This window comes from Tenrec ecaudatus, chromosome 16 (genome assembly GCF_050624435.1).
Source record: "Tenrec ecaudatus isolate mTenEca1 chromosome 16, mTenEca1.hap1, whole genome shotgun sequence".
NCBI lineage: Eukaryota > Metazoa > Chordata > Mammalia > Afrosoricida > Tenrecidae > Tenrec > Tenrec ecaudatus.
Window position 1 is genome coordinate 60,471,533 of NC_134545.1, and position 27,906 is coordinate 60,499,438.

Consider the following 27,906-nt stretch of genomic DNA (forward strand, 5'->3'; position numbering starts at 1 on the left):
AGTCTAATTTAGAAGTACTTGCGGGTTCTGGAAAATTTTAAACAAAATATTGTAACCCTGTGCCCACAATACACTGCCCATGAAGTAACAACATATGAATGCCACCTGCACGATGCAGTAAGCTCTGCTCATGTCATAGTGCGGTCATAAACTTTAAAACGAAAAGAGGAAATTTAAAACCCAAGATTATCAGAGAACCTTCAGCTAATCCCCTTCTAAAGTATTTTTTTCTTTCGTGGAACCATTGCAAACTTCTTAATACATATTGTGAATGCAGACGATCAATTTTGTTACAAGAAACCTCCTCCCCCTCCACATTTTTGACTTGGAAATAAATTTGCAAATGCAGCACATTAATTTTCTTTTCTATGCTTAATATGCAGTATTTACATTTTGAAAAGGTTCAAAATGTTGCCAGGCTTCTGCAGGGTATGAATAGACATCTAATAGCAACTTCTATTTTTATTCACTGCCTACTGGTAGTTTGAGCATTTGTAACTTAATAGAGCTTGGAGGCCATCAGAGCCACGCATGCTAATCACCCAAACATTGAATGGTCACACAGCACAACAAGTTAGGGCAGGAAATGAAGATTCTCCATTCTAGCTGAAGCTGCAACAAGGAAATGAAGTTGGTGTGCCACAGGGCACCGATTTGAAGTCTGGCTAGGACACTCCCATTAACACCTTGTGTCCATTTTTATTTACGTAGCTTGATTCTATCTTGTTTAACTTGGGAATGAAAATTAAGAAGAAAAAGAAAAAAGAAAAACGGTAGATCATTAAAGAAACTGATTCGAGAGTATTTGAGACATCTTAGTATTTTGAAGTATACTTCTGCCAACGGCTCAATTTGCAAAGTAATCTGAGTCCGTCTATTTTAACGACCTCAGACAATGAGACCTTCGCTAATGAATCCTAAAGACAGTAACTTCTCATAAAGTGGTGCGGTTTAACAGAGAAGAAAAGAAAAATGTTTTGATTTGGCTGTGGTGCAAAATATTTCCTGAGTTACAACAGTCCTTTGGATTCCCAGATAGTTCCTAAGGATGGCAATAATCAAGAAGATGGAACGGAATTATGGGCTCTAGTCTTGGCTCTATTCCTAATTGTGTCATGCTAAGAAGATTCCTAGACCTCAGTTTAGGTATTTGTAAAAGGAGGATAATGATAATTGCTACCTGGGTACTTCATCAAATTATTACAAACACAAATTAGATAATATAAATGGGAATGCTGGGAGTTATTCCAAGTGGAGTCATCGCTAAACCCTGAGATTGATTATTATTATTATCATTATTTATGATGATTACTACTACTATTGAAAGTATCCTCTTTATCGTGCCAACATTGGAATAGACGGGAGTACATCTCTTGCGGACACTCCTCTGTGTTGTAAATATTGCCCAAGTATTGCAATTAACTCAAAATAATTTGTTAATAAGGACCTCTCATTTTCCTGTATGGTCACAGCCTTTAAAACATAAAACAGATGTCCAATGCCATTGCCATGGATTGAACGGTGTGCCTGATTCAGCCACGATTCTCAGTGGCTTGGCAGTTATGTAATGCTATAATTTGGCAGTTATGTAATGATGTTTTCCTCGCCCACAATGTGATCCGACAGTTGACTATAAGGGGAGAATGGTGGCTTGCAACTTCCTTCCCCAAGTCACAGCGCTGCTCTGGTGGAAGGGACGCTTCCCTGGGTGTGTGTGGCCTGTATCACCTTTTATCAAAAATTAAAAGGAACGAGAAGTGAGCGGAGATCAAGGAACCCTCTACCCTCAAGGAAGAACAGCTAAGTGTAGAAGGCCTCCTTTCAGCCCTCACAGGATCCCTGTGCTGAGAATCTCCTAGACCCAAGTGCGGACAGGGCGCCAAGACACACACACGGAGCTCTCCAAGGGACCGCCAGTCTACAGATGCTGGAGGGAGACAAAGACCTTTCCCCACCGCCTGTACCAGAGAGACGGCTTGTGCTGCAGTTGGTGACCTGAATTTGTACTTCTAGCTTCCTCAACTGCGAGAAAATAAATTCTGTAGGTCCGAGCCGCCGCTCGTGGTATTTCTCTTATGGTAGGTAGCGCTGGAGAACGAGAACAGTCGTCTTACTTGAAGAACTCCTTGGACCCAGGCAAATTCTCTTTTCAGACCGAGACAGCATGTCAGAGCTAGGTAGTTATGTGGCACGGTCTACATAGAAAAGTGTTTACACCGAAATTTCAGATTAGGAAATTTGCCCCTCCCCCAATTTATCGCTCCCTTAATAGTTTTTGTTTTCCCCCTCAGTGTGATGTGAGGCTTATGGTTGCCAGGATTAAACCCCCTTAAACAAATTTTGTCCGGGCTAACTTTAACCACACATTTCTTATAAACAATGACATGCCAAAGCTGTTGAAATGACTAGATCCAGCACTGTACTTCAGATTCTTAAATTGACCTCCCCTGTAACATCCTCAGCGTGAGGGAAGGAAATACAGTTCCAGGATAATTCTCTAGAAAATACACACTCAGTGCTTTACAAAAATATCACCTAGGAGTGACTCAGAACGTATTTGTTCTGCTTACGGGGTTATGTTCTAAAAGACTTACCTTTGAACCAAGTATAACGTATTTCAAAGAGCTCTAGTCACGGGTTAATGGTTTGGGGGCTCATCTCGGAAGTTCTACTTACATTTCAGGATTTTAATATTTAAAATTGAGGAGATACTCCAAATTCTCTTTAAGGAGTTTTAAATTAAAACACAAGCATCCGCTAGTTAAAATAATAAAGATGAGTGATGCAATTCCTTTGTGGGATACTGTTTTGAAATGTATCAAATAAAAACCTGATTCTACATATATTACATTTTAATTACAGTTAACGATAGATTACACAAAGATAAAACCATTTCCTGGCCTCCATATTTGAGGATACTATTTTTGAGTAAGTATCCGTCATTTGCCGAAATCATATGAGATAATAAATCATAATGTTTAGAACAGAAACTACAATGGAAGAACCTGAGGTCCTTGGCACTAATCTTTCTTTCTGCCCTTTTTTCTTTTTTTCATAGACTTCCTGTAATTTTGACAGTTTAAACTACCTGAATAAGAGGAGGCTGAGCCATTTGGATAAAGCTATATATATGATTTACTTAACTTCAAAGCATACTGATTGAGCTGCATTTCAGTACTGAAATCATCTGCTGGAAAGAAAAAGAACACACACAAAACCCCAAAACTACTTCTTAGAACCATATTGGAATTGATTTCATTTAAAAACCCAAAGCTTTATGGGCCAAGCTTGAGTGTTGGTAATGTGCTATGAAATCTTCAGAGAAGTCAACGTCATATTGTTATTCCTGACCTCGTAGACCCAAGATGTCTATTTTAAGTAATCTGACATTAAAAATGTGCTGACAAATATAGATTTAAAAAACAACACAGGAAGTTGTAAATCAGTTGGTAACCCTTAACATCAAGGAAATAAGAGACCATGAAAATGTAGTCATTTACTTTAGTCAACCTCACCCTACAGTTTTAACTAAAGAAAATTTGCAAAATGGCAGAGTGTTTATATTTGGGATATTTTATTCATAGTTTGTGTGCTTCCTTTTTCTCCCGTTGGCTCATAAATTATTACAAGGAAACCTTGTCACAGTTATAAATATTTCTCTTCTGCTCAGCTCCCTTTAACCTCCCCCGCCCCTGCTTTAAAAAATATTCAATAAAGATTTAAAAAAAAACTGTATCAGACACTTTTCTTTGGTGAGATAGGGCAAAATTGTTTTTCTTTTTGCTTTGGACGAAACTGTTAGCAATTAGTCTCTTGTGCTTGCCTGGTCATCAAGAAACTGGAGTTTTAGGAAGCACCCAAGTCATTCCTCCCAAGGGGGGCAGGCTCTCATCCCATACATGGATGGTGGGGGTGGTCGTTATTATTTCATTTGCTGAAAGGGAATTTTATTTTTCCTTCAAAGGAATAACTCGGTGTTTGAGACTTCCTGGGCTTTTATTTTACATGGAATCTGAATTCGTGGAAATGAGCTACAAAATTGCTGGTGTGGACAATTCTCAAAAAAAGACCTTTCGCCTACAGTGGATAAATCATGCTAGTGTAGTTCTCAAGACAGACCTTTCACCTACAATCTGTAAACCAGACCAGGTTAGCTAAAAACAAACCAACCAAAACAACAACTGTAACCCTGAAGAGGTTAGGTAGTATCTTTATTCCAGACTCAAATGTTCTCGAAATTGGGACATTTCCCTTTAATGTGTAGTCAGAGCCCTGGATTGGCTCTGCCTCTCGGTAGAATGGATGTCCAAGACATGGTTTCCTCATTTGTAAAATTAGGAGGCTGGACTCGGTCATCTTTAGTCAAGTTGCAGATGTTCTACCCTCTGATCCTAAGTCTCATGTGGCTTTCTCTCTATTTATACAAGACTCAGAGGCACTGGTCTGTGCAGATCCCCAGATTAAGTATTTTCCTGCCACGATGTAGAAGAATATTTGGATTACATGCTCAGTGCTTACTGGAATCTATGACAGGCTGCAGCCTGTCTAATTATTCCACTTAATTCTTCCCTGGGCCAAACCGACTCCTTCTCCTTTGTCTTTCTCTCTCAGTGACATACCAACTTCTCAGTTATCAGGCTCAAACCTTGTAGTTGTCTTCCATTGTTCCCAGTCTCTTACGTTAAATCAGCAGGGAAGTTCTTTGGGGACACTTTCATAGTGTCGGCCATACTTGTTCCCTGTTTTTCATGACAGTACCCAACCCATTCCTTTCAAATCCAAGGTGTTTTCACAGAAATCAAACCCCAGCCACAGTCAACTACTCACTCTTTCTCAATATAGAACAGAGAGGGTGCTTAATAAATCTTTATACCAATACCCAAACCAACTTCATTGTCATGAAGTTGATTCTGATTTATAATGAATCTGTAATATAGGGTAGAATTTCCCCTATGGGTTTCTGAGACGGTACCTCTTCATTAAAGTGGAAAGTCTCATCTTTTTACTTCACAGCACTTGCTGATTTCAAACTGCTGACCTTGCAGTTTGCAGCCCAATGTACCAAGGTATAACAGCTGCCATATGCATATACTTGGCGGTGGCACACACACACACATCCTGGTGGCATAGTGGCTGTGTGGTGTGCTGTGATCTAAGTGGTCGACAGTTTGAAACCACCAGCCTCTCCAAAGGAGAAAGACAGAGTTTCTACTCCTATGAAAAGTTACAGTGTCTGAAACTTACAGGAGGATCGCTATGAGTAGGCATTGACTTGATGGCCATGCATGTGGGGTTAAAATACACACACACACACACACACATACACACACACACACACACACACACACAGGCAAGGCTTCTGCAGTAGAAAGTTTCTCTCTCTCTGTGACTGACGATATATATATCTATATATAGATATATATATCTCCTTCTGTTGAGAGTACTCTTCTTCCTCATTATCTACCCAGCAACACTCCATAAACTCAGGCGGTCCATTGGGCCACGTCCTCTGTAAAGTGTTTCTTGATCTCACTTATTTTCTCAGATTGTTTTGTTTGCTTCTCTTGTTTGGTGTTTGTCGCATTTCGATCTTGAATCACAACCGTTTATGAGTGCTGTTCTGATATTTTGCTGAAACCACCTAAGGGGAGGAGCCCTGTCTTAATTTCTCTGAGGGTGCCTGGCTCAGGTTGGGTAGAGTCGATGTGGAGGACTCCATTACAGGGCAATCACACTCCGGCCTTTTGGTCATGTAAGGCCTAGGAAATCATCAATCCTAGCAAGCATCGCACGCCTCGCCAAAGAGAAGCCATTTTAGCCATCAATGAAGGGTGGGTTAATTAAATGTCTGACCAATTATAACTGGCTACATTTAACGTTGATAAATAATTTTGAATGGCCCAGGGATGATGTGATGAATACCCAAATGTTCTTGGCAGAAAAAAAGTTCCCCACCCTTGCATTACGGTACCTATTCATTTACAAATGTCCAGGCCCTGGCCAGTTTATTTGCGGAGCAAAAATTAAGTTGAGGAAGTTTGTCTCAACGCTGATAACCCTTGGAAAACCAAATCTAATGAGGTCCTTGTTGCATTCGTGTGGTTCTTGCATTCGCAGCTACCACACATTCTAGAGTGAGCATTTGCTGGATTCCCACAATGCCGAACAATCCAACAGCTTCTCCCTGACTTGACTGGGTTTTTAAACTGACAGATTGTTTTATGGACACTTTGTACTTTAAACACCTACAGAGTCCCCCAGGATACCACTGCTCCCATTTGGTCCTGATGGAAGTCACCCCAGGAAAGTACCCCGGGAACTGCTGCATTGGCCTCCAGGGACCCAGGCTCCCTCTGCTTTCCTGGAGGTGAAGGTGCAGGGGTCCACAGCTGTGAGGGGGAAGGCTGAGGGCAGCACTGATCAGCCTACAGGAAAAGAGCTGCTGATGAAGGTGATGATGATGGTCAGGGGAAAAGAGCAGCCCTCTTTGCATGGGAATTCACTCCACGCTTCCTTCCTTCGCAGGGGCTAACTAGAAACCACCCTGCAAGTGTCTTTCAGCTCGCCCTCTGTTGGGAGGAGATGTTTCCTTGACCCCGTTTTAGAGATGAGCCATCTGAAGCTCAGAGACTGAGTCATTGGGTCAACGTCCTATCACTAGACAACAGGGAATTCCGTCACAACTTGAATTCAGTTCTTCTTGACTCTAAAGCCCAGGCACCTCATGCTTAGGGGCAAAAGGAAGCCCACGGAGTCTTACTAGTTCCTCCCCCCAAATGCTTATCTCTGATGTGGAGATGGAGACACAGGTGCTGAAGAGTGAAATGACTCACTCAAGGGGCCTTGAGAGCGTATACAGTTGAAAACCTAATTTCCTGAAGAGAACGTGGCCATTGGCTCCTCACAATGCTATGCTCCACCCACGTACACACAGGTAAGGGATGGATGAGTGAGTATTTATTCATTTATTAAAAACAGCAAGCTATAAAAGGCATTGAATTTATAAGGAAATCTAGCAGCATGCTTAATCCATTTGTGTTATTAAATAGGAAAGTATAGGAGCGTCGGTTTGGTTTGGTGACTAAAATGTCCTGTCCCTGCTCAAATAGCAATTTGTCCTTTTTGTTGTAATTGTAATGACTGTTTTCATTGAAATCCCAGTTTTTGCTGGGAACAGGCATCCAGGAAAACAACCAATAACCTAAACGGGCAAGAAGCACAACGAGAAACAGGCCCGACTGGTGAACAAACTCTCGTGTTAGTCTCTCCCCCGAGTGCTGCTGTAATGGGCTTTAAGCCCATTTCCATATTTCTAATTAACACCGAGTTCCCAAAAAACTTTCTGGAGGCCATTTAAATCACAAATAGTGGGGAGAAACAAATTTACTTTATCAGAAAATTGACTACAGACTATTTTGGTGGCTTTTATTATTTTTACCATTTAATGATTAAAATTAAATATAGCACGGTTACTCACGACGGAAGACACTGAAATAATTTTCATGGCTGATATAATTTTAAAAGTCAAACCTGGGTGAATAAGATATTAATTCTGTTGTGCAGCAGTTTTATTGTCCATCCTGTGACTATTATTTCTGATCGGTTCCATCCATTTAATAAAATGAATTGTAGTGCTGTGCACAGTGGAGAGACCCAGTCACATGGGAATGCCACTCAAAAGGGAGACTTTACCTCAAAAACCGTCCTACAGGCACTGCCGTGCTGCTTCTGGCCTAACCATTTCCATGGGTTTGAATCATTTTTTTTTTTAAATGGGAGACAGAGAATGCCCACAATTATTATCTTAAAACCCCTAACACAAGTATTATTCTTAAATTCCTGGTGCAAAATAGAGCTAGGTCAACGGCTATATTGAAATACTGAAATGCTCACAAGTAAAGGACATCACTCCACCACTCTACAGATGTATCATTACCATGGTTCAGCAGCAAGAGCCCCTGTGTCCTTTTCCAGAAGATGGGGGAGAACATGGGCTTTTATTGGGATTACATTGGAGCTAAAAAGGGTAAGGCTTGTGTGTTGTTGTCTATGTTTCAGATTCTTATGCCATCTAGTGATATCTACAACAATACTTCAATGGAAGCTCTCTGGGGACAGGGACCTCATCTGTGTTGTCCCCCAGTTCACTGATACCGGTGGCAATGAGTTGACCCCATCGCAGTGACACCCGCGGGCACTAAGAGAGCAGCAATGCACTCAGGGTGTTCAAGAGTTGGTTTGGGGTTCCAGCCTTCGGCAGAGGTGCCTCTGGGGAGATGTGGCCCTTCACCCTTCCTGGAAACCTTGTGATTAGCAAACCAAACACGGTCACTGTCCTCGCCATCCAGGGACATACAAAGTAGGAGAAGAGCAATACATTAGCTTAATAAATCAATAAATGGGAGCAACCACTGTGGTCCCATGTGGCCAATACATTATGCCTCTCTTTATTTCATACTCTTTTAGTGTACAAGGGGGCCAAACCCCCAACTTCCCCCCATTCCTTCCACTCCATACTCCCAATACAACGTTCAATATCTGGGCACCCAGCCCTTGCACTTGACTTTAACTAGTCCTTCCAGCGAATGGGTCGATGCTTTCAAAGGGTGTCCGTGCTCGATAGAGTCCTACAAAATGAATCGGCTGTGGCTACAAGACTGGAATATTGAGGAATGGTAGAGCTTCAATAGCTGTCCTGTAGGTGCCACAGGGGAGCTGGTGCACCAGGGGTGTGACCTAGTGAGGAATGATTTGGGCCGCTACAACTCTGAAGGGCAGTTCTGGTTTTCACACGGCCATGACCTTTAGTATGAGGGGCTGCTGCTCAAGTCAGTGAATTGGGCACAGTATGTGAACTGACTCCGTTCAAGGAACTTCCTGGTATTTATAAATGAACTCTGTATGTTAGGCAACTGATGTTCAGATAAGAACATCAGAAAACAACTCATGCTGCAATATAAGTGCTTCCACAGATTGTATTATCAATCGATTCTCACAAGGCTAACATCATTTGAGTAATCAAAAGCAAGGACAATGAGCTACTGTTTGGAAATTCTTCTGCTAGCAATAAGAAACCACCGGGGCTAAAAACATTCAAGTAATAAGTATGCACTGCAAAACCAAGGCACAGTATTAATTGGGCTAATCTAATTATACCATCTACAATTAGGCCTGAACATATTTTGGATCGCTAGTGTCGTTGGAAACATCAGCCACCTGATTATCATCACGGCCCCAGGAGAAGAGGAAGGCTTTACCTTCGAAGGAGCTGGTGTTTCAGGCATGTCTGGAGAACGTATCGACTACCAAAATGTTATGAAAAGACACAGTCTAGGTCATTGACGTCTGTTCATAATTGAAGCATTTTATTCTCATTCTGCTTAAAAATGATGTGAAACATAAAGAAATTATCAGGGAGATTATATCATTACAGTAATTCTTTATTCTAAACATAATTTCCTTGCAATTAAAAATGATAATTGGGTTATTTATTTACTAGTAAAAATAATTTTATCTTGGCTTCAGACACAGAAATATGACATCATGATGGGTGTAGGCTTTTATCAGATTGATTTTTTCCCCTATTGGTAGACCATCACACATTTTATTATTTTAACAAGATTTTTTAAAAGCGCCTTGCTGTTGCATCTATGAATTCCACCATCTCAGTAGCATCTGTCAGATTTAATCACCTACTGAACTACCTTAGAAAGATTACCTTATCAGAAAAAGTGTCATCTTGTGAGTTTAGGTGTGAGAATTGCAAAATAAAGCTGAGCTGCACTAACAACTGCTGTGCTAATTTATTGTAAATTATGTTGGTTTTTTTTTTTTTGGTTTTTTTGTTTGCAGAGATAAGACATGAGAAGTGTTTCTATTTAAATTCATTTCCTATTATTTCAACATAAATAATAAAAACCCCAGCTCAACACAAAAAGTGAGAACATAGAATATTCCTTAAATAGGTTCCAGTGACAGTGAAATTTATTTTCTAAGCCAGTAGCAGCACCAGTCATATCACGCTGTTCTAGGTGCAGAATTCAGCAGCACAATTAAGACAAAACACGGATGCTTAGAATGCTAGATGGAAACTGCTGATGGTCATGTAAAGAGTGATGATTTATAGTATATGAACTGGAAACAATTGCATAGCAAGCTGGTCTACAACAAAGCTTCAATTCACTAGGCGGACACAGTGAATTCATAATCTGTGGATCTGGCACCAGTCATGACAGATTACGGCTGGTCAGAACACATAAGCATGTCCTTTTCATGAGCATTCTGGGAACCGTAGTTCAGATGACCTCAGTAAAAACAACTGCGGTGATTTTTAAGCAAGCTTGCCCTTTAAGAAATGTAAAAATCACAGTGAGTCATTGTATTATTAAGATTCAGAACTGAGTGGTAATGAATCACACCAAATCACCACATCACCTCTAAATCACCAAAAAGCATAACGTGGGCTCTATAAAGCAGGGTCTCGATGCGTTTTTAAGAAGAGGAACCTTTTATATAAACAATATTTCATTATTGCATGTATTGTTTTTAGTATTAAAACTAAGGAGAAACACAGTGCTTATAAAGGTGAAAGTCAAACAGCCTCCCTTGGAACAGAAAGAACAGACGTGGGTTTAGAGACGCCTTTATGCTGCTATTCCTATGAGTTGATGCCAAACCCGGGGATTTGCATGATCGTTCACAAGCGCATCTTTGATGGGACATCGGATTAGCAACCTTCCAACGGATTTCATTTTTATAAAAAAACAAACCTAGGATTTGAGTGAGAACCTCAGGGAACCAGTTGTCACTCAATGGTCTCATCACTCTTATAACACTTGTGATCTTTCAAAGAAAATGGAGTTGAAATATCATTTAAGAAAAAAATTGAAAAATGGAACAAAAAACATTAAAAATGTTTTTTCTATGAGTCTCAGCTAGTAAATTTTAGACTATACCAGCCCACTTGTTGAAGAAGTTCACCTCCACAGTCAGGTTTAGGTTTCAGTTTAATTAAATGTGTCAGACATATTACAGTTAGGATTCTTGGCTTCAGATTGCAGTTAGAATTATTGGTAAGGGTGTGGAGGGGGAGTTAGAAGGCAAGAGGTACAAATCCAGGTACACTCAATTGTAATACGAAGATGACTGCAATTGAACTAAGAGAACTGTCTGTGGGGATAAACTCACTGTAATTAATTATCACACGTGGTTCCTAAGCCTGCAGATCTTCACCACTGAAGCAGACCAACCAAGCAGCTGGTGAGACCAACCTCCAACCTCCTGCTCGGCCGCTGAGCGCTGTAACCGTCGTGCCACCATGACTCCAAGTCTATGAGGCAACGGACCCCTTAGTCAGCCGTTTTACCCAAGGATGAATGAGTTGAGGCTCAACCAGACAAAGAGAGGGATAATAAAGGAAAGGCGGGTACAGTATGTGGGCATGAGACCATTTCTCAGCTAGCCATTCTTTATAATAATTACTCAAAGTCAGAGGAAAAACTCGGAGCATAGAAACAAGTCAAAATAAACTTGGCTCTTGAAGAAGTTGAGGGTAATTGTTAGTTTCTGATAAATATTGCCTTGATTAGAAAGAAGAGAAAAAAATTGTTGGTCTAGGGTTATTTTTACTTAAAATGTTTATAGTTGGAGGGGCACAAATAGATCTCTGGTCATGGATTATGGAAAACACATTTGATAGCTAAATATAAAAAATCCAAATATTAATAACTACTGACATTTATATAGTCCTTTCCTCCCAAAGCTCTTGACAAACATTACTGACTATACACACACAAGAATAGCACTGAAATGCTGCTGCTCTTGCAAAGGCTTAGACCTTAATCCAAGAAAAAAGTAGCAAATGGCTGATCCTCCTTAAAATATCGGCCTGCAGAACGCAGGCGAGCATTTAGAACTGCAGACTCGTGCTACAGCCCCTCCCTCCCCAACGAGTTGTCACATTTTTGCTTTACTTTCATTGAATTGCTGGTCTTATTCGATCCTATCTTCTTACACATTCTCCTATGGCTTTACTTTTCTTCTTCTTTTGAAGAAGGGGTCTGACCTAGTTTACGGTCGCTGTGTGGTGGCGAGTAACAGGCCCACAGCCACCTGCTTCTAAGAGCAGCTCCGGCTCTTTAGTGCCTCCTAGAGGGAGAAGGGCAGATAGGCCAGTGCAAACAGGAGTGGCATCTACGAAAGGAATAGTTCTGTGTCCTCATGAGTCAAGATTGCTCTTAGTTATCTGGGGAAAATCGTCTGTTCAAACAAATTTCAATGATGAAATGTGAGATCAAATAACTTTTTGCTGGTATGCTTGATGACAACGAAGAAAAGGATGCTGCTTTCCTGGTGGCTTGAATGTAATGTAAATTACATGGTGATAATAACTTTTTAAAGATTGGCAAAGAAAACATGCTTAACATACACTCATAGCTCCATTCCTGTAAAATAGGAATCATTTTACTGAATATGTAATGAAGTATGACTTACAATGACAAACAAACGTATAGACAAATTCACAAAACTTATAGTTCCCGTAACGATTTTATACTTCTAATTCACAGCTTATCCCAAATCACTTGACTTGGGTTCTAACATGTATTTTTCTTCCTTGTAAGTCCAGTATATATTACAAAGTTTAGGAGAAATTCAAGCTCCCTCTTAAAGCTTTCTTTCTTTCTCCCCCCCCCACACACCCCGATGTAATAGACTCTGTTTTAAAAACTCTCATTTATGCATTCATTTTCCTTGTACCTTAACTGAGTCTGAGCCATCCTAGCCAAACATGCATCTACAAGCCAAGCGTCACCCGAGACGCCGGGGGTCCAGTGAGAGGCAGCACATAGGCCTTACCTTTCTTTCAAGGAGGCCAGTCAAGGGTAAAGGGGGTGGATTTGGTAAGGATGACACATGAGCCATCTGCAGAGTGGAGTAAATATTAGAAGTATATTCAGGGTGTTACTGGAACATAGAGGAAGGGCAGTCAATCTACTCTGGTTGGAGAGGAAGAGGCCAGGTTCACACTTGAAGAGGGGCTGATCCTTAGGTTGACTCATGGATCAATAGGAGGTAGCAAGTCCATTAGGTTGGATAGGGAGCCCCAAATCCCAGCCAGTCAGAGGAAATGATCTGTACAAAAGCATAGAGAGATTGAAAAACAAACAAACAAACAAACATTCCAGGACAAAGATGAAGAAGATAACATGGGCTGTCAGGCTAACACTTAACTCCGTGTGCCATCAGGGTTCCTTGGTTACACAGCCTCAAACCAAACTCACGGTCTTTGAGGCAATTCTGACTCAGTCTACTAGCTACATAATGAAATGTAGTTTGGGGGTTACTTAGGTTTTAACTATTTAAATGTAAACGCTTAAAATTTTAAATGCAATTTATAGTATCTCAGAGCAGTCATATCTAGAAATACGTGTTTATCAATCTTTTCCTAGAACTACACTGAAAAGATGGATAATTTGAAAAAAAGGGAGTTGTTTATTTTCTTATGTCCAAATAATGCTCAACAATTTCTGCAAGTTTAGCTAAAGTTAGAAAAATATATTTCCCTCATCATTTGCTGAGAGGAAGCCTGTTTGATTAATGTAATTAAAGGATTGCTTGTAACTCAAGACTCAATTAAAAAAATAAATTTGGCCTTATTACTTTACTTCCAACTGGTGGTTTTCCTAGTGTGATTTTTGAGCTAAAATCTGTGGCTGCTTTGTTCGTGACACATGAATTGTTTTAGCACATCCTTTCCCCTGCTGTGCATATGATTAAGAAAGCAGAGGTTAAATAGTGCAGTAAAGAATTGGATAAATTCACTCTATTTTTGTTCACAGAGTCTTCTAGACCCCCCTCCAGCTCCCCCCACTTTGTTTTAAGGACTGTAGGAGTGCAGAAAACCTATTATCTTCTCTTGGAATTACTTGTCATGTGTTCTTACATTGAAAATGTAACTTCACTCTCTTAACATTTCTCACGACACTCATTGTGGGATGTCTGGGCTATGGATATTGTCTGCAAGGGGCAAGACAGCCAAGTCCAAGTGCATTCTACCATATATTCAATGCTGGCACTATGGTCAGCGTTTTGCAAACATCGTTCCATGGTTTTCTTTGTGGCAAGCCTCCGAGGGTAGCATAGTCAGTCTCGTTTTGAGATGAGGTCTGAACTAGGGCCATGTTACTTTCCCATGGCCACACAGTGGGTAGGCAAAAGAACCAGGTCTGTCTCACTCCCAATCGGAGCTCTTAACCACTCACATTGCTCTCTTTCTTTTAAAAAATCATTTTATTAGGGGCTCATACAACTCTTATCACAATCCATACATACATCAATTGTGTACAGCACATTTGTACATTAGTTGCCCTCATCATTCTCAAAACATTTGCTCTCCACTTAAGCCCCTGGCATCAGCTCATTTTTTTCCTCTCCCTCCTTGTTCTCCCATCCCTCATGAACCCTTGACAATTTATGTTATTATTTGGTCATATCTTGCCCTGTCTGACATCTCCCTTCACCCACTTTTCTGTTGTCCATCCCCCAGGGAGTAGGTCACATGTAGATCCTTGTAATCGGTTCCCCCTTTCCGACCCACCCTTCTTCTACCCTCCCAGTATCGCCACTCACACCACTGGTCCCGAAGGGACCATCGGCCCTGGGTTCCCCTCCCTGTCCCCGACCCCAGCAGGAGCTGCTGTAGTAACAGTGTGAGAGCAGGCCTGTGAACCCTGCAGTTACATTTCTGCTACACAATTAGAGACAAAAGTGCACTGATAGAATTTACAAAGGTGAATGTATGAAATGATCAAGAGGTTGGAAATGTTAACACCTGACAATTTCACGTAGGTCACAAAATCCAATAATACCAAATTAAAAAATCAACTGCTTTACCAATATCTGTAATCCTCCCCCCCTCTAATTTTTGGCTTCATATGCTAATTATCTCTTCAGATGCCAAAACGTCTGTAAAATGGAACGGATAGAGAAATTATGGGGGCTCTGCGTTGGGCATGTCAGGAGAGAGCAGTCCGCGGAGAAGGACATCGTTTGGGGTAAAATAGGAGGGCGCCCCACATGCGGAAGGCCCTTGGTAAGCTGGATTGACACAGTGGTGGACAGAAGGTGCTCAACAAGGGAGCGAGGCGAGGCTGGCGCGAGGAATGAAACATTCCTCAAACGGAGGGCTGCAGCGAGTCGGAACAGACTCGATGGCACCGAAGAGCAGCAACAAGCTTGGTTAAAAAAGAATCTTCATAACCACTGAGAGTTTCCACCTCACAAGTCAACGTCACATGCTTTCTGTTACGAATATCAAAGTTCACAAAGGCTTCAGCAAGTCTCCTTCATATCCAGAGACTTCAAAAAGTTCATGGGAAAATTCCATTAACCTTCAATTCCACTTTTTCTACAAACTTCTTGAAGCCCTCTCATACAAACTATAATAATTAAGAACTTTTTAGGTTCCTTGATGTAGTGAACAATCTTAAATATTTTATTCTGCGGATGAAAGACTCCTTAATGAATTTGTGCTGATGTCCGCATGTAGATGCATATTATACATTTTTTATTTTGTCTTAAAAATATCAGTACTTTCTAGACAACAAAATAAATTTAAGTCTCATTACAATATGTCCACTTTCATTGGCTGGATCAACAAGCAATCCTAGTTCACTGCTTCTGTGGAGAATATATTGACCCCTTTCATTTGATTATGACTTTTGTTATGTTCCGATTGTCTGGGCTTACATTTTACTTCTGGATGTCAGGATTAAATCATATGGATTTTATTACTCATCGCTACTGCTTGTTCGTTTATAATGCTGTTTTAAAACTGTTTGAGCATTCTCTAGTAGATACATCTGAAGATGTCGAAGAAGTTGTCCTGCATGAGTCCAAATCCTAAATTCTAATTTGTAACTTACTGAAGTCGAACATCCCAAAGGCCTGCCCAAATCAGAAGGGCGTAGTCACCATTTATTGAATAAAATGCTTACATTTCATTTGCACATGGGTTTCTAGTGCATGGGTTAAAAAAGATATACTTTTGAGTTTTTTAAAATGACATTTAATTCGCCTGGCAACACTTGAATAGCTTTTTATCCTTACCACGATGATGAGACATTTTCATAGACTGGAGCCTAAACCCCGCCACTACTGAGTCGATTCTGACAGTGACCTTGGAGGAAGGCAGGAAGCAGACCCTCCTCAGGACGGGCTGGCCCAGTGGCGGCAACAATGGGCTCAAACACGACAACAACTGGGAGGGTGGCGTCGCACTGGGCGGTGTTTTGCTTCGTTCTCTCTGAGTGGCAGCAGACTCGACAGTACCTAACAACAAAACAGCAACAACAGTCTAAATCCTCTGCCTTAGAGTTGATTGTGGCTCACAGTGTCCTTCTGGACAGAGCAGAAAGGTCTCCTAGTGTCCTCACGGCTGTAAGTTTTTCCACAACAAACTGGCACATCTTTCTCCGACGGGGTGGCTGGTGGTCCAAACTACCAGCCTTGTGGTTTAGCAGCTGAACACGCCAACTGTGGTGCCACCTGCGTCCTTATAGCGCCTGTCAGCTGATGTTGCTAGGTGGCATCAAGTTGGTTCCAAATCGTAGCAACTCTGTGTCCGTCAGAACAGCACACCGCCTGGTCCTGCAGCATCCTCACACTTGGTGCTATGTTTGAGCCCAGGATCGGCGCTGCTGGGTCAGTACGCCATGTTGAGGATTGTTGTCTTGTTCGCTGCCCTTCTGCTGCACTGAGCAGATCGCTGTCTTCAGGGACTGCTGCCCCCGAGGTGCAGGTCCTGCTAAGGAGCAGCCTGGCTCTACTTCTTCCAGCCCCAGAATTCAAAGGCAGCCATTGTTGTTCGTCTGCTAGCCCCACGCATTTTATGCCTGGTGCCCAGCCCTCAAAAACACATTCACACTGCAATGGAACTTGGCTCCCTGCAGCTTGCTACCATGTCACACTCGGTGCAGAGACAAGTCATACCTACGCAGATACGGCCAAATATCTAGCGTGATGAAAGGGGTTCTTTCCCAAACGTGAGAAATCACCTCTGTATAATCTGCTTCCTCAGCCCCCTAATTCCAATTGTCTTCAGTAAGTGTATATTTTGTTCTCCCAATGGCACATTACATTTATTGTGCTTAAGGTGAACTTACGACTACACCTGTCACTCCAATTCTTACTATCCTTAAGTGGCTTTTCCTATAAAGTAGAGGCACACTTTTTCAAATCCTCCTACTCAAATCTGTACAAGCTTTAATTTACAAACGCCTCTTCCTCTTCCACATCCAAATGTTCACCAACGAGTCCAATGTCTATGTCAAACGTACTTTCTTGTAAGGCCCATTCCTTACCATTTCTTCGCCGCATCCTAACACTGGGTTTTGTCATTTCTCTCTTTATTAGGGATTTCCCAATTGGTGTCTCTGCCCCAAATAAAATTTAATTTCAAAATATGGTGCATAGCATTTCCACATTATTATGCTCAAAATACTGTTTTTTATCACATCAGTCTCATGTTTAAGAACCACAATCAGGAATGTCTGTTTGCAGTATTTAGATGAAGGCTCTCGCCAAAGATGCAGTTAAAAAACACAGCCATTCAAATTTCTGAAGAATGAAATTTAACTTCTGAATCCATCAAAGATTATTAATGTGGACAAACTGAGTGGAAAGCATGTCTGAATTTTCAGGCAGCTTAAATAATGGAATATTTTCTAAACAAAACTTTATTTTCAAGTGTCAGTCTGCAATCTCTCAAACAGGATACCGAGAGCATTAAGCCTTCACGGCCAGAGGGACTGTTTGTACAGAGCGACTCTCCCACGCATCTGGAGTATTACGAGCTACGTGCCATCCTTGAGAAAAATGAAGAAAATAGTCACTCAAGTAATTTTCTGTCAGATTTAGTTCTGTCGCAGAACCTTTATTAGGAAAGACTGGTATAGTGACTACAATAATCTGCCAATACAGTGCTACGAATAGAAGTTATGAATCTATCTTAATGGCTTAAAAACAAACAAACCGACACACCATTTATAATTAGCAATGTCCATTTGCATACAAGCCTTGAGTGTTGCTAAATTCAAACCCTGTCCTACTTAAGAAAGTGGCTGTTCATAACCAGCCTCCATGTAACACTGTGCATATTATACATTTATTTTCTTTCTTTGATAGAGCAAACTGTACTGGTAAGACTACTGCAGACCAGGTTGATCTGTCTGAAATTGCAAGTTATTTGAGGTTGAATTAATGGGGCTTGCACTATATGGATTTGTAAAAAGATAAGAAACCACCACAACATATATTACACAGGATAATTGCTAATATATTCTAGTTTAAACCATGATAATTTTTATGCTAGAGTTACATAATACAGGCATGCTTTGGGGGGATATTATGGCACAATAGTTTTTATTCTGGAGCCAGTACTTTGCAATTTTCTGATTTAAATATTTAAAAATTAAAAGTAGGTAAAATTTCTTTGTTAACAAATTCGATATGCCAGATAGAACATAATGTCAAATAAATTACAGTGGCTTTACAAGATAGTTTTGTATCTTGCCTTTACATTAAAAAAAAACACAGGGAGGGAGGGGCAAAAAAAAAGAGGATCTGATGCAGAGGGCTTAAGTGGAGAGCAAATGCTTTGAGAGTGATTAGGGCAAAGAATGTACGGGGATGTGCTTTATACAATTGATGTATGTATATGTGTGGATTGTGATGAGTTGTATGAGCCCCTAATAAAATGTAAAAAAAGAAAAGAAAAAAAATGATTAGGGCAAAGAATGTACAGATGTGCTTTAAACAATTGATGTATGTATATGCATGGATTGTGATAAGAGTTGCATGAGCCCCTAATAAAATGTTAAAAAAAAAAGAAGTATACAAGAAAAAACAAAACAAAACAACACAAAAAAACCCCCCAGAAAAGCAGCCCGGAAACTAGCAGGACAAAGCTGCTGCTGAGGCGCTGCTGGTCATGAACTCTCTGGAGATGTAGGCTCGCTCCATCTCTCAGCTCCTCTGGCTCCCAACTGGCTCCTCAAGAGAAGCCATCACTTTCCAGACAGCAGAAAGGAGAAAGGCAAAAAGAAATAATGTATACTCCTTCCTTTCAAGGATAACTCCATTCCACCACCCAAAGCTCAGTCACACAGCCCCACCTTCCTCCAAAGGAGATGGAGACGTGAAGTCTTCATTTGAGACAGCCTTCTATTAATGGATAAAGGAGACAATGGATGTTGAGAGTCAACTAGGAAACTCTATCGCCAAGTGTATTGTTATAATTTTGACATGTCCCCCAGCTGCATAATAATGAAGCATGCTATCTCAATTCTCATCTCTTTAGAGGAGGAGATGGCTGGTGGATTTATGCCAGGAAATGACACCGAGCTGCTGCAGGGAATCTATGGGCTCTCACAATGTCATGACTGCGTGTAAATCACCAGGAAATTAAGAAAGAAAGAAAAGAAGAGAGAGAATGAAATAAAGAAAGAAGGCCTAGTACAACCCTAGATCTGTTGAATTGGGTTGGTAGTGCAGGAGGCAAGAAGTCTATTTTAAAAGCACGAAAACATGGCTAGATTGTTGATAGCAGCACTGCAATCTCTTGGGGAGTTTGAAGGATTAGATCTCAGGACTGGTAGTATTTGAGACTTGTGGCTGAAGGAAAGGCTTACGCAAAATGCACTTGCACCTGTTTAGCGGACTCTGCCATCCACTCTTGCTGCTCCAACACCCCTAAAGCCTTCTGAGCTGTTTGATCACAGTTCGTACGAGAGAGGAAATTAAGGGAAAGGTAATTCATGATTTTAAAAAAAAGCTTTCTTCAAGGAACTAGGTTAAAAAACAATGTATCGCAGTCATGGCTTTAAAATCATGGACTCTTTTGAGAGGAACTCCAAGGCCTATGGCACGGTAGAAGCTTGAGAAGCTTCAGTGTTGGAATAACCAAGCTGTAGGTGCTGTAGTGATTACCCCTTGACCTATGATCCTCATGGTCAGCAGTTCAAGACCACCAGTAGGTCCTTGGGAGAAAGACTTGGATGGGTATTCTACGCCTTAAACAGCTAGAGCCGCAGAAGCCTACAGGCGGGCACTACACGTCAGCATTGACTCAGTGGCAGAAGTATTAGTACTAGACAGGTGTTCTTGAAGTTGGCCACCTCCAGGGTCTCTTGGTGAGAACCAAGGAGTCAGAGTTAAGGATTGCCATTACCTAGTCTCAGGTAGTTCCACCTTGATGAAGATCTGATTCTGTTGTTCGAAAAGGGAAGAGAGAAGATGAAGTTCCTGCTGATACTAAATTAAATTTCTGAGGAGGTCATGTCCAGGGTCCTACAAATTCCCTTTTGATTCTAGGCCATGTGATACCACGCTGTAGATAGCTTTTTATTGGAGGGGGCATAGGGGGTGGTGTACCTCCTAGATGTCGTGGAAGAACAAAGTACTTTTTGAGCTTGTTCCCAATTTTATCCCATTGATTATAGATTATTCTACAAAGATAGATACTACTTTTACTCTTGAATAAAACTTCCTATATTCCTAGTCTTGGAAAATCCTATTCTTTCCTTGATTCTACTTAGAACACAAAAAATAAGTAATCTGTTTATTATTAAACACACTTTATCTATAAAAAATAAGCTTTCCTTTGGATTAGATTGAGTTTCTTAACTATGGTTTTTATCTAACTTGATTTCATTAAACAAGGGGTTGGTTGCCATTTTTTAACTAAAAGAAATTAACACACCATCCTTTGCTCTGTTCCACATTATCTCATTCTGCATTTGTTTTTCTTTGAAGATTTTGTCCAATACTTCTAGTTTGGATGAACTTACTATTAATCTCTTTGATCATGGCTATTGCTTCAGAAAGAGATCCATTTACTTCCCTAGTTCTGAGAATTGCCAGTTACCTAATAGTCTGTAATTACAGACACTCAAACTTTGAAGAACCAGTGTTTTACCCTTCCCATTTGCAGGAGACAGACTTAAAGAGATTTATGTGAAGAGACAAAAATCCATTGTATTTGTTGTTGAAACAAAATGCTGCAGATAACTTTGTTGTTGTTTTGTTCCTTCTTCTTTCAGTTTAAAAAAATATTTTAACTATATTTGAAAGAAAGTCTTAATTGAGTTGAGTGATCCTTGCCACCTGTTCATTTTCTCATTTAAGGAAGAAGGTAGCCTAGGTTTTAGGGAGTCAGCAGGCTTTAGCAATTAGACATTGGAAGAGGTTGAAGATGAAAGCAATGGCCTACTGGATGAAAACAAACAAACAAACAAAGAAGATATACTAGACCTTCAAGCCCACCAGTCTGAGAATTTTGTCTACACTGACATCGAGTTAAAAGGCATCCTGGTATATGAGTGCAGGCAGGCAGGCATGAGTGTGCGTTTGGGCAAGCATGATTCGTGTTGTTAATTAGGTTTACATTTCCATACCTCTAAGACTAAATGTAAAAGGAAATTTAGGACTGAAGGGAAAAGCAAAACAAATTAATTATTTGAAATAAATACTGAAATAGTAATGATATTTTCAGAAAAAATGTTAAATTTTGAACAAAGGGAAAATTGACATTTGAAAAAAACTCACATTTTGCATAATCTCCTTTACAAATAAAAATGAAGGTTTATACTAAAGTACAATTTCATGGTCTATTTTTGTAATTTAAAAACAGGCATCTTTATGCATCTAACAAAACTATTTTCATTATATAAATCCTAATGCCTTGGCTTATGAATTTATCTTTCTGCTTAAGTATTTGATTATACTCTTTCTTCTTTATTGTTTACTTATTAAGTACAAATCAATGAAGATCCATTTTATTAAGCCAATTAAGAAATGTGGCTAAAAAGCTGCTGTGCTTCACTATATTATTTTGATCCGCAAATATTCTGAACTGTGAGTGGTTGCACACTTTAACAGTATTTAATGTATGTAGTTACTAATTTTAAAATAAAAGTGGCCCCACTCCCCATTCAGTAGTTCCGGATGTGAGCACCATGTATTTTGGTGTGATAACCCTTCTCTCGGGCAGAAAAATGAAGTTGTAAGCAAACCTCCACAGGAGGGCACTAGAGTGTGGTGCTGGTGTAAATTGTAACTGGACCAGCTAGCTCATCCTGAGAGTCGCAATGCAAGTCCCTGGTTGCAGCCTGCACAATAGTGCATCTCTCTCCTGAGTTATTATAACACGCTACCTTAAAAACCCACTAGCAATAGGCTTCGCACATGGATAAATATTTTCTTCAGCAAAAAATGATTTAAAGTAATTTGATCTCTTCTTGAGAATCCAATATCAAACCTTACCTCTAAATAGAGCAAAATTGCTTGGAGGCAGGCTCAAAATGAAGTAAAATCTCAATAAGTTAAATTATGTAATATATATTTTTTTATAATTCCAGGACTGTTTTAGCACTATCAGGCTAACCAATGAAAACAAAATTATAATACATCTATAATTTAAGATGGCGTATACTCTTAAAGACTTACAGATGGCATGTGAATATAAATAAGATTATTTATACATCATATATATTTATTCAAACAGTAAGTCTAGCTAATTGGACAATCTATAGGTAGATCAATGTTAGTGGATGTAGAAATAAAATGTAAACATAAAACGAAGCAGTTCCAAACTGATTCACCTGATCGAAATAAATAAAGGCTCTAAAATTGGCACAAGATGGAGATTTGACCAAATTAAGATTTAGTGCCCTCTTCCTCCTGGTCCCTATTTTCAGTTTCTTTAGTATATTTTAGAGTTGCTATTCAGGATACATTTTAATATTTTACTTGTGTTAGATCAATATCAAAGTCATTATGGTCTTGGCAGCTGCTGTGATTCTCAGTGAGCTTTGTCTTTGTATGTTGAGGACTATACAATCCAACTCCAAGAGAGCTAGACTGAATCGACAGTTTCAGAAACAGTGGCTGTACAGTTCTAATAGTGCTTGAATTGATTCGACAGTAACTAGTTTGAGTTTTATAAAATAACTGTTTTTATATAAATTAATTTTCACTATGGAAATCGTTCATTTCATTTCTGCGTACACACACACACACACACACACACACACACAACACAGACACACACACTCCACCACCCCAAATTCATTTAGGCAAACGCTGGTACTGTTAGTCAAGACTGGTGGAAAGTTAAAGTGACACCAATGTTCTTAGCAGCAGGGCTTGAAGTTTGGATGGTACATATTACTTTTTTTTCTTTTGAACAATTTATTAGGGGCTCATACAACTCTTATCACAGTCCATACATATACATACATCAATTGTATAAAGCACATCCATACATTCCCTGCCCCAATCATTCTGAAAGCATTTGCTCTCCACTTAAGCCCTTTGCATCAGGTCCTCTTTTTCCCCCTCCCTCCCCGCTCCCCCACTCCCACCCCGCTCCCCCTCCCTACGGCACATATTACTTTTAGAGTGAAATATTGATAGCTTTCACGTTCTGGGAATTCATCATCGAAACAAATGCTGTAACCACAATCTGAGCTTTCTGAGCTCACATTCGATATTAGAGCTTGATGGCATCACTTTTTATTATGCACCAATGCCAAGTACTTGCTTAAAACAGAGGAGTTCTCTAAACTTTTGATGGTTCACACCTGGGTTGAATAATTTGTTGGTAATTTAAATGCTAGTTCATCATTCCCGAGGGGAATAAAGACAGACTGTTTTAATTTAAATATCTTTTAGCTCATACTTCCCAATCTTCATGTCAATAAAGAAGTCAAAATTCAGATTTAAAAATAAATGTAAACATTTTTTAAAAACTTGGATAACCTGCTTGCACATAATAAAAATTCATTTTCAACATAACTGTTACATGAAATTGACAAATTATACATATATGTAAACTATAAAATTATATATAGGCTAAGTTTTCTTTCACTTTTAAAACTGCAATATAATGAGAGCACTTAAGTAACTAGGTGTTTTTTTATGGGTTACATGCTGATGTGCTAACATGAAGTTAGTAGTTCTAACCCACCCGTTGCTCCATGGGAAAAAGAGGAGGCTGTTTGTTCCCATCAAAAGTTATAGTCTCAGGCATCTTATACGTGGTTGCTATTACTCAGCGTTCACTTGGTGCCAGTGGCTGGGGTGGGGGGTCTCCCCAAAGGGACTGTTCTACTTTGTCTATGAATCAGAATCAACTCAATGGCAGTCTATTTGGTTTATTGTTTAGAGCTTTTATATAAAAGTCCAGTTGTAATCAAATCGCTTGCTATCAGTTGTTTTAAATAATGCACTTTCTGGTCTCTATGTTATGGTTGTCTTTTACTTCCCTTTAAAAACCTATTAGTGAAAAGGTATACCAACAGATATTTCCTCCACAAAGTCTCACATGTCAAAAGCAAATTTTGCTTAGCAAATGCATTCCATTTCTTAAACAATAATAATAAAACAGAAGCAATTATTTTTAATATCCAACTTTGATTTCACTAAAGAAAAGCAAAATTTTGAAGGGCAGTTGTTTCTATCTTAAAACACAAAAACAAAAAATAACAATTGAAGGTTAGGAGTGTACTGGAAGCTTCCACATATAACAAGGACAAGCAGGAAGATAATTGGAAGTTTACAAACTTGGATTTCATAAGTTCCACCTTGAGACAAAGGAAATGAAGCAACCGTATTTTCCCAGACAGTAGTAGATGATGGAAAAAGGAGCCAATATGTGTGGAAGTATCTTCCTCTGAGCGCCAGCATAAACATTCCAAAGTCCCCATCTGATAGGAGATTTTTAAATATTACATAGAATTTTGGTCAGTGAAAACTTGTTTTCCTTTTGAAATAACTTCAAATTCACCTTTTTGTTTTTAGGTGCCAGTGAAATTGTTCCAAGTCTTAGCATCCCTCTGTGCCCCAGAAGGAGCCCCGGTCCCGCCCAGCACCCCGCTTGCAATGGGCAGGTTCGCGTGCCGCGTTGCAGTGCAACAGGGCATGGTCACCCAGCTCATGGACGCTCTGCCTCTTCACTGCACGGCACCCCTGTCCACGGGCTGATCTCACCTGTGAGCACGCTGTCCAAAGGATGTGAGGAAGGCTCCCCATATTTGCTTCCAGGGAGCTTTCTGATTGAACTTCTTTACGGACAGATTTGTCTGTTCTCTAGCAGTCCATGGTATTTTTGATATGCCTCGCCAAGAACATAATTCAAAGACATCAACTTTTTACAGACTTTCTTATTCACATTTAAGTTGCTGAAATAACACACAGAGCTCCAACTCTTAGGAATAAATTATAGACGGATGCTGGATTCCTTGTAATACTTCCGTCAGTATTTCCTAAATATAGTGACACTTCCTTTACAATCATACAATAGCTATTACATTAGCTTCGATAAAATCTTACCATGATCTCGCAATCTCAATAAAAATTTGCAAATTGTCTTAATAATGTTTGTATGGACAGGACCCAGTTGGGGAACACATGTTTCATTTAGTTGTCATGTTTCTGTAGTTTCCTGATTTTAGAAGTTTTCCTTAGTTTTTATTCATTATTTTAGGTAGAAAAATGTAAGAGCACAGAACATTCCTCGTTTTTGGACTTGACGGATGTTTACTCATGATTTATGCAATTTTGACAAGAATACCACAGAAGTGATGTTATGTTCTTAGTGCATCAGATGAAGAGGCAACAATTTTAATTTACATAATTGCTAGTGTATTCATGTTTGCTACTTAGTTAAGATGGTCTCTGCCAAGTTTCTCCACCGTGAAGTTAATTATCCAGTATGGTGTATTTATTAATTAAAAAGCAATTAATAAAAGTGTGTAGGGTGATACTTTGAGACAATATTTCCGTGTATTATCACACTAACACCTACCAGTATTAGCATTCTTTGATCATTCACACCTAACTCAATTATTATTGTGATAGTTACCAGGTGGTAATAGTCTACTCTATTATTACTTTCAGATTTATGAGTTGTCATCCTACCTATCAGATAGCTTCTCTTTAAGTTTTTTCATTTATTTATTTATAACAATAAGGTTTCCTGGATTTCTATTTTAACCAAAGGCTTACTATCCCTAACTAAACATTATTTTGATATATGAATTGGCCAGGTGGAGTTCTTTCAAGCCAGATCCTGTGTCACTTGGATGAGATCACATTATTATTTGAGCACATATTCCAGACCAGACTTTCCTCCTCACTAGACCTAATGTCAGACATTTGACTCTGAAGCTTACTCTTGAAAACCAAAAGGAACGAAGATGGTTTGTAGTTCTTAAGCTGAAAGAACTGAAGAAAAAACTCAAGCCCGAAGCCAAAAAACCCTCAATGTTGATGGATTCTCTGAACAAAATACTGAGTGATGTAGGAAGCATCAAAATATGAGGTTATGAAATGCAGGACAGGTAGAGCTATAGAGACAACAAATGGGTCCAGGGACATGGCAGAGGATGATAGAGGGGAATGAGGAGCCAGCAACAAGGAAAATATTCTGACAGTTTTGGTAGTGATGATTGTAAAAATATTCTTAATATGATTTATTGATTAAATTGTATGATATGTAAAATATATGCCAACAGAACTAGTTTTTAAAAACTCTAAAGAGCAGCATTTGTTCAGAGAAAGTTCAGAAGATTAGGAAAGAAGAACAGAAATACAGGGAGAAAGGGAAATAATAGATGGTAATTGAGGGGACTGCAATGGGCAAGTTTAAATTATTAGAATATTTTTGAATTCTTGAATGTTGAGGCTGATGATATACTCTGTAATCCTGTCATCTAATTCACAATAAAAATAGTTGTGTTAGTCGAATCAGTCAGGGTGCGATGTAGCAACGATGAAAAATACAACTTTCTTCTAGTTCCTAAATGCTTCCTCTTCCCCGTGCCCCCTCTATCATGATCCCAATTCTACCTTACAAATCTGGCTAGACCAGAGGATGGACACTGGTACAGATAGGAACTGGAAACACAGGGAATCCAGGGTGAATGATATCTTCAGGACCAATGATGAGAGTGGAGATACTGGGAGGGTGGGTTGGAAAGGGGGAACCGATTACAAGGATCTACATGTGACCTCCTCCCTGGAGGATGGACAACAGAAAAGTGGGTGAAGGGAGACAGGGCAAGATATGACAAAGTAATAATTTATAAATTATCAAGGGTTCATGAGGGATGGGGAGCGGGGAGGGAGGGGGAAAATGAGGAGCTGATGCCAGAGACTTAAGTGGAGAGCAAATGTTTTGAGAATGATGAGGGCAATGAATGTACAAATGTGCTTTACACGAATGATGTATGTATGGATTGTGATAAGAGTTGTAGGAGCCCCTAATGACATGATAAAAAAAGAAGTAAAACAGTTGTGTAGTCTCGGTAGACTAGAGAAACAAATTCATAGATACAATCATATGTGTATAAGAAAGCTTTATAAAAAGACAACTATACATTAAGAAAACATCCCTGCCCAGTCCAGATCAAGTCCATATGTCTGATACCAATCTATAAAGTCCTCTGCAGACTCATAAAACACATGCAGTGATGCCGAATGCAGGAAGATCACAGGCCAGTGGATGGTAAGTCTCATGGATCCAGTGGCGTTTTAAGCATCTCTGTGTTGGCAGGGGTCTCCACGTGGCTTCCCCAGTTCCCAGGGCATGGGGTCTATCAGCGTAGTGCCATGTGTCTTGTCAGTTGAGTGTCTCTCAGGGAGTGAGCAGAGAGAGAATGCGTGTGTGCCTCCCGCCTCTAATGAGGAAATAAAGGAGTTCCCAGAATCCTCAGGAGAAGGCTATGCCTACACAGAGACCTCATTGGCTATGACTCAATTGACAGATTAGACTCCACCCTTTCGCTGTTAATCCTTAAAGTGACACCAGATTATGTAACTACCACGATAGAAAAAGAAAACGGCAAG

At 39.8% G+C, this 27,906-nt stretch overlaps 1 protein-coding gene across 2 annotated transcripts in view; it reads right to left on the reverse strand.

Moving 5' to 3' along the window:
• CABCOCO1 (ciliary associated calcium binding coiled-coil 1) overlaps positions 1-27,906 on the reverse strand; it is a 176,809-nt gene that overhangs the window by 17,810 nt on the left and 131,093 nt on the right. The window contains exon 6 of one of the 2 annotated variants that reach the window (XM_075534382.1): positions 14,902-16,329. The exons of the other annotated variant lie outside the window; for it this stretch is intronic. Within the exon in view, the coding sequence (XP_075390497.1) occupies positions 16,243-16,329 (87 nt within the window). The 3' untranslated portion in view covers positions 14,902-16,242. Of the gene's footprint in view, positions 1-14,901; positions 16,330-27,906 lie in introns of those variants that run through there. 2 annotated transcript variants of the gene reach the window in all.